The 8396-nt window shown below is 36.6% G+C and overlaps 1 protein-coding gene across 1 annotated transcript; it reads right to left on the reverse strand.

Annotated features, from left to right (window-relative positions):
- Positions 1-62: 62 nt before the first annotated feature.
- On the reverse strand, positions 63-8125 carry LOC122073608 (respiratory burst oxidase homolog protein B-like). The gene is made up of 12 exons (XM_042638207.1): positions 7573-8125; positions 5529-5694; positions 4976-5024; positions 4710-4823; positions 3986-4414; positions 2750-3139; positions 2515-2613; positions 2304-2419; positions 2035-2137; positions 1277-1338; positions 526-1049; positions 63-383 (listed from the first exon to the last, which is right to left on the reverse strand). Exons 1-12 carry the CDS (start codon positions 8123-8125, stop codon positions 271-273), a joined length of 2718 nt encoding a protein of 905 aa, XP_042494141.1. The 3' UTR covers positions 63-270.
- Positions 8126-8396: the final 271 nt, after the last annotated feature.

The following is an 8396-nucleotide window of genomic DNA, read 5'->3' on the forward strand; positions in this document are numbered from 1 at the left end:
GAGCATCTATTAATCCTAGGCTTTTGGCCAGGAACCATGTTTACATAGTCAACTCTTTTACATATATTTCTATGGTGAAAAATTTCCTTCACTAGTGAAGAAGGTTCACCCCACAAATCTACCTTCATCATTTCTTCCCTCCCTGTATGTTGGATGTCAAAAAATGTCAAAAAATGCTTCTGTTCCCCTATGCGCATCCAAGTACAATGATGGCCATTCTCGTCCGTCGCTTAAGAAAAACTTAGTCCTATTCCTATAGAGCTAGGTGCATCAAAAATTCTCCTTGTGGAAATCGAATTTAGTAGTGGTCCTTCGAGAAAAGTTTCGTGCAAGCCTTCTCAACTCTCCTTCCAAATCAAGACTAGCACCACAATAAAACACCCCTACAATCAAACAATTGAAACCTAATTCAGTCAATCAAATTATAACCTAATTTGTAATTTTGTATAGATTTTAGCTAGAAATTGTGTTCAAAACTATAGAATATGTAATTTAGGAAGAAAAGATTAGTGAAGTTTAGCTTACCAACGCGTTGATTAGTGTGGTTTAGAGTGAGACGTTTGAATACATCGCGCCATTTTGGTCTAGCAAAGTGAGTCTTAACTCGTGTCCCAGAGACACAGTCTATACCACTCTTGGCATGATGAAGTGATTGAAGCATAGCAATGAGAGCAGCTCTGGCATCACCTTCCTCATAAACACTACTACAGTAGTTGTGGAGCTCAATCACACATTCTTGGTCATACTCGGCTACCTCATTCATCACTTCCCTGAACCACTCAAATGAGCCTTCCTCCCTTGTGACCCAGTAGAAATAAACTCGGCTTGTCACCGGAGATCGCGGCTGGTTTGCCTTGCCTCCATTCTCCACCACAACTCCTCCTCCTTTCTCTATCTGCTTTTGTTGCTTGATGTTATTTAACATGTCCTTAACAATGCTGATCATAGGTGTTGCCCCAATCCCAAGCCCAACCAAAAGGACAACCTTATATTCCTTGTAATCTTGTGCAGGGGCTCCATATGGGCCATCAATCAATAGCCTTGGAAACCTGTTATATAACAGTATTATCCAAGTTCATTTCCATTTCAAGGCAATGAGCAGAACCGGGAAAAGGCCAAGAGTAGGGTTCAACAAGTTAGGCTAAAATTGGCTCAACTTGAAACCAAAATGAGTCGGTCTGGGCTGGTCTTGGGCTCAATTTGGTTCAAATTTTCTTGACCAAGGCTCGACCTACTTGCACCTCTAGGGCCGCGGAGAGTATTGAAGAAAATTTACCTCCGGTTATTCTCCCCTTGCTCGCGGTCAGCTCTTTGTTCGTCGGTTGGAGTTGGGCATACCTGTGTTTGCACATAAAGGCTTAACATTTAAACCAAAACAAAATTAAACTGGCTTCTCGAGTGAAAGTTTAGAAAGTTTGGAGAAAAAAAAATTCCAATATGGATAAGAAAACTGGCAAATTTGATCTAATAGTGCATAAGACAACCCTAAGAGCTTGCCAGTATGATTTAATTTTGCTTTACCTGATTTTGGAGGAATTTGAGTCTATTTACAACAAACTAGGGTTTTCGGGGGGAAAAAAATCTATAAATGAATTATAATATAAATCTTAGGACCGAATTTTTATCAAGCCACGCTGGAGGTAAATCCCTTGACGCAGCTTTTGGATGAACGGGAGAGGGTATTGAGCAAAGAGGGAATGCATTATCAACTTCATCCAATAGGGGGACATGTTTTAAGACCTTAGGATGATTACTGAACCCTACACAACGTGTGTAGCAAAACATTCTCCTACATCTCATCTGTAGTGATTGAATTTTTTTCCATCACAAAAAAGCTATAGGGAGGGTTCTGATTTCTCTCGTTTAAAAAGTGTTGCTATTGACCTCTCTTTTATTGTAGTGCATGAAATATATGGTTTTGGCCAAAACTAAGACTAGCCCACTAATATTGTTGAAAGAGGTCAAAAACCAAAATTTTGACTAAATGGATTATAACAAACAAGCTCTCCAGAGATTAAATTTGTCACTAGTTACCTTAGAGAAGACCTTTTTGAGTTGTGATGTCCAATCACCTGAGCTACGAATATGAATGCCCAAGTAGTCATCTCCTGGAGCTGATGTAATTGAAAAAGGATGCCTGAAAAGGGAAAGAAAACAAAAAACCCAAAAATATAATGGATAAAATTATAATAAAACTAGTTTAATTGATGTTTAACAAAGGCTGTTTTTAGGTTTCGAACCTGTAACCAACATGTTGCAATTGATAAAAATTTTTTAAAGAAAACAATTTCTCAAATATATACCATTGAAAAGAAGAAATTGTTGAACACTTGACAAATATATACTGCCCGCTTTTATACTGAAATCCTCGAGGTTTGGTCATTTGAAGCGCCAATACATTTCCAGGGTGAATCGCAATCTAAAATGATTTAAATTACAAATTGAAATACTCTTCAAATTATTCAAGAACCACATAATAATGATCTTATAATCACAAAAGAAGATAGATCTTACCTTCAAAATCCTCACCCTCTTATAGTAATGAGATCTAAAGGCACAAACCAATCGCTCACATGCGTATAGTGCAATCGGCATGACAAGATACATCCATGTCTGTGATGGTTGGAGCACATAAATAGATTTTTTTTTTGTCATATCCCTTAAGACAATCAAAAGAAGGTTACAAGTTCTAAATACACCTATAGATATAAATGATTCAATCATGTAGTTGTACTGTGTAGAAGCTTACTGTTTTCTGGTACCATTTCTTGCTGAGGTAGAGGAAGAAGCCATGGAAGATGAAGAGGATATAGACAATGATAAATAAGTGGTGAGAATACCAAAAGGAATTAAAGCCTGTGAGCTTTTTCAATGGTTTGGGAAGCTTGAGCCGGTTTCTTCGGAACCACGGTTGGGCCAATGTGTAGGCAATCACCATAAGTACAACCATCACTACTCCGGTCCAATTCTCATCAAAGCCTTTGAAGAACCACCAGTAATTTGTAGGATGTGTATTGCCAAAAAATGGCTTCATGGGCTCATACTCTTTATTTGTACAATTTAGAAGCCTAGGGAAATTGCATGCCAAATGTGGAATTACATGGAGCCCAACTCCTATTGCAATCCCTATAGCTATTACCTGTATATTTCATTCAGAAAGACCACATTGTGAGATGTTTTATTTGGGCCAAAAAAGGATATTTCTAATTGGCCTGACCATACTTGAACTTAGACCATGTTAGTTGGTTGGGTAAACTTTTTCAATTTCAACCCAAAAGATTAGTCAGTTAGGTGAAAGGACTCATGGGTATATGAAGATACAAAAATCCCACTCCTAATTGATGTAGGATCCTAACACCACTCATGTGTAGGTGGATCGGAACAGACCCAACATGTAGAAGGATCATGGAGGTAGGATTAGAAACCTGCTCAGATACCGTGTTAAATTTCAAACCAAAATACTAGTGTGTTAGGTGGAGGAACTCGTGGGTATTTGAAGATATGGAAATCACACTCCTAACAAATACCATCGTCTTCACATGTTATGTTGTTGCTCAATGGTTAAATTCAGGACTATCAATAAAGTGCATGGCAATAGATGTCCTATCTAGGCTATTCTTTAAACATCCAATGGTCAGAATTGCCATATTATCCATACACATAACACAACTAAGTGTCTCGCCCATATATACTCTATAAATAGTGTAAGATTTCCGTTAAAAAAACTGTTATGTTAAGTGGAGACGCTATTAGGTATTTAAACAGAATGGGAATCTCAATTACATCTGATGTGGGATCTAACACTCTCCTTCACGAGTAGATGGATAGGAACCACCATACACGTGGATGAAGGAAATGGTTGCATGAAGGGATCAGGACCAACTCTAATACCATGTTAGGTTTCCATCTCAAAATAGATAGGACCATCCCAAAAAAAAATAAAAAAATAAAAATAAAAAAGAGGTGGGGAGGTTAAGGGGCTAACCTTATGGAAGTTGATATTGTCATCAAAGGGAATCATAGCTCCAAGCTTGGTCTTGCTCCTTAGCCAAGTGATGGAGTTTCTACAGACAGGGAGAAGAATGAGGGCCATATTGAACTTAAGGGTCTCAGAGGCACCCTTGGCAGTGCAAACACAGTATCCCATGATTTCAAACACAGCTCTGTGCTTGTACTGGATGAACTTCCAAGTGAAAAGCCCCACACAAATGGAAATCCAGAGGACTATCACCCAAACCCTCTTCCAGTTATCCTCTAGGAAGTAGGCCATCCTTTGATAGCATCTCTTGATTGGGTTGGGTTCTTTGGTTGGGATGAGTTTATGGCTTAGAAGTTTGCTCAGCTTGTGGTTGTTAGTTGCAAGGTCTGTTGAGTATTGGCTTCCTTGCAACAGCAACATCTCTAAGTTGTAAATCTGTCAGCACAACATTATGAATACAAACTCATATCAATCCACAGAATTGCTTGAATTGGAATATAAAAAATTAGGGAAAAGGTTCTCTGAACATGAGGAATAAGATACATCTATTTAACATAAAATTTAATTCATTTTTTAAGGTGAGAGAAAAAGTAATAAAAAAAAAAATTTTAAATGTGTCTAGGTGTTTCCTATGCCTCACGTTGGAAGTAACTTCACCCATAAAAGATTTATTGATGGAGTTAACTATTTGGTTAATATATCCAAATCCATTTCTCCTTGATGAACGTACCTCAATGTATCCTATGTTGTTTGGATCCAACTCTTCCATGATCAGAGCTGCATATTCATCTGCACTTTGATGAATCTTTGACAGTTTGCAAGTGGAAGCACTGAGTTTTATGATCTGCCCATTTAGGATTTCATGTTAATTACACACACACATATATCTATCTATCTATATATATATATATATATATATATATACCCTTCTCACTGGTATTAAAATAATTGATTTTAAAAATAGGGGATAATTAAAAGGATCAATTTTGATTTAACCTCTCTAATTTCTTCTTCAGTGATCCGCCCGTCCGCATTCTTGTCCACCCTGCATTAGGCATAGATATATAATACTGTCATATTTTCCTTTTTTTTTTTTTTTTTGTCAAATTCAAATTTAAAATTTAAAATCATCTCCAAAATGGTAAAATAAATAAATAAATCTTTCTTCTCACAAAATTTCTTTAATTTTTTTTTTCTTGATGATTTTCCAATCTCTGTTCATTTCTTCCAAAACAAACAGGCTAATTAGGTCCTAAGACAAAAAAATTTCTGAGGTTATAAAAATTATATTTGTTGGGTTTGAGTTTTCTATTAATACCATATATAGCAAATGGAATGGAGAAAATAGAAAGACTTTCACTGTTTCTAGGGTTGTAGGTTCATAAATATTTACCAAAAAATAAAAAATAAAAAAAAATTCATAAATATAGTTTTTTTCTTTTTTGCTCTCTCTTGGTCCCTATTTGATTCATAGTCCACATATGCATAGTGATCTGTAGTGTTAAGATAACTCTAGGGTCTAATGGATAGAGCTTTAGTTACTACTTACATGTCAAAGAAGGTCTGGAGCCTGTTATCAAAGTTTTCATTGGTTATCTGCTTCCAGAACTCATGAAGCTCGTCCAGGGTCACTGAATTAGTCTCTATTCCTCTCTTCCGAGCTAGCGAGTCGAATAACTCACCCGCAAACCCATCTGACTCGTCCTTAGTCATTCCTGAAAATATTAGGTTTATAACCCACAAAGATGATCAGAAAATTTCAAACACAGTGAACGAATGATGTGAAAATTAATGTTATTGAACTTTGTAGAGTTCATTTAACCAACACTTAATTCATAAGACATGATATTGGCTATTGGTTAGGTCTGTGTTATAAAGGTCTCATTGCCCTTCTCAGATATAAAAATTTCACTTGTGCAATATTACTTCGTTAAAAGTACAACCAAAGTAGTGAGAAATTAAATAGATCGATGTTTCTAAACTAGATGTAATAGCTATCATATGTTACTTTCATTTGCATAATCGATTTGGTTGTAAGTTCGGGAAAAGGCTGATCACACCGCTCACATGCTGCAAGCTAGCGTCCATTGTGTTCTCTATAGATTACACAAATGCTTTATTAGCTGCTAAAAAGGGGCGAGGATCCTGATATTATGGATTTGGAAATGAACATATGTGCACAATTTTAACCTTACGGAGAGGCTGTTTCCTAATTCAAACCCGGCATCACAAGGTTTACCGTTGCACCAAGGTTCACCCTCAGTGTGTTTTATCTACTACAACATGATTTTTTTTTATATATGCCACTTGGCATCTTGTGATATATACAAGTTTCTTTAACCAATGTGGACATTGACTTTTATAGCCTATAAGGCAATTATAATATGGGAGAGGGTTTCCTAAAAGGCAGTGTGGCATCCCTATGCATCAGCAGGTCAATTAGACCACACGTGAAAGTATCAACCGTGGTGGGATTTCCATTATTCATGAAAGGTGGGATGGTCATTTTACCATCCTCTATGTGTAGGCATAGGGCCCAAGCTATCTTTTAGCCTTTTTTCCCCCCTTATTTATTAAAGGAAAGGGTTCCCCTCGACATTAGTGTTGTAAGGAGAAATCTCCCACGACACACCAGTGGTGATACATAAAATGGTATAATTCACATGGGCTCGCATTCTCACATAATTAGGGTCAGAGAGAGAAAAAAAATCATATGAGGAGGTGACAGTATGCTTGCATTAGGGAAATTTTTTTTTTTCCCATTTATTAAAGGGAAAGGTTTTATTGGTGTGGCAGCCCATAAACATGTTTTAAATGCCCCCCTTTTTTTTGTTTTCCAAATTGATCAAAATGATATGAGAAAAAAGAAGCCCCAAAATATATCAAAAGTTTTGTATGCTGTTTTTAAGTGATTTTTTTTTTTTTTCTTTCAAAAACTTAATTTGTTTAAAATAAATACTAAATATAATATAAATATATAATCCACACATAAAATATTATTAAATTAATAAGACATGAGTTTGTACCACAATTTATATGTATATATTACCCTCTCTTTTCTTTTTTGGTCTATTATTTTTGAAATTCAAAGTGTTTAAAACTCATATTATTTGTTTTTTCAATTTTCTTGAAAAAGTTTATATGATTTTTTTATTGTCATATTCGAATTTTGATCTCTTTTAAACACAAAACAAAATTTTTTTTAGCACATCTTTTGATCCACCAACCTTAAAACTTTTTGGAAAGAGTTTTCCTTAATCCACGTAGTTAAGAAATTATAAAACCATCAATGGTCATTTACATTGATAGAAAATACCCCCATTTAATGGATTTCAAAAAAAGAAAAAAAAAAATAAAGATACCTTATATATGGACACCATGGGACCCCTCGGTCAAAGGAGACATAGGTGAAGGAAAATTCAGTCCAAAAATAATGTCCAATATTATATGCAACTAATTATTCATGAAACATGCATGGCCATGGCTACAAGCTTAACGTGTAAACGTAGTAAATCAATATTATGTGGACATAAGATCCTTGAATCTGAGTCCTATTTCCTAGTCAAGTGAGTGAGTGAGAATGAGTAACGTACCTATGCATTGACCAAAGCGAGACCTAGGAAGCACTACTCCTCCATTAATGGCTAAATGGTTGAACTTAGATTCAACTTCGGACCAACCTTTGGCCACAACATTCTTAGCCATGAACTGAAGCCCTAGAAGTGCGCGAGTGGCTCCTGACTTGGTCCTATCAACCTTACTCCTCCTCCTGAAGCTGATCAACCTCTTGGGAGATGGAGCTGCGCTAGCCATGCGCTTCAGGCCTTGTGAGACCTGTCTCATCAACCTGAATGAGAGCGATTTAGGCACTTCCACCACCTCCTCATCATCGCTCTCTTCTTCTTCTTCTTCTTCTTCTTCTTCTTCTTCTTTTACTTCTTCTTTGATAGAATCACAATCTGTGAAGTCATGGATGGAGATCCATTCATCGTCATGGACGTCTAATGTTACCTCAACGTAATCTTCATTGTCTCTCCACCGCCTTGGAGTTAGAGAGCCACTGAACCCAACTCGTCTGCTTCTTGCTCCTGTGCTTTCCGACTCTGTTTCAGCTGGCTCTCTTTGGATGTCTACTTGATTTCCCATTTCCAACCAGTCTACCAGTCTAGAGAGAGAGAGAGAGAGAGAGAGAGAGATTCGTCAGATTTTGGAAGATGACGGTGTTCTCTAACATCAGTGAGTCCAAGACTAAAAATAACCTTTTTATATATAAACAATGTGAATAAGATTAATTACAAGAAGAGATTACACCTAATCCATATAGCTGTCTACTACTAATCACTAATGCCAAATATAGCCTACTTGAGTGGATCTAATGCCTAACCCATTGGCATGCAACTTTTGCTTCAAGAGTAGA

This window comes from Macadamia integrifolia, chromosome 1, assembly GCF_013358625.1.
Source record: "Macadamia integrifolia cultivar HAES 741 chromosome 1, SCU_Mint_v3, whole genome shotgun sequence".
Lineage (NCBI taxonomy): Eukaryota > Viridiplantae > Streptophyta > Magnoliopsida > Proteales > Proteaceae > Macadamia > Macadamia integrifolia.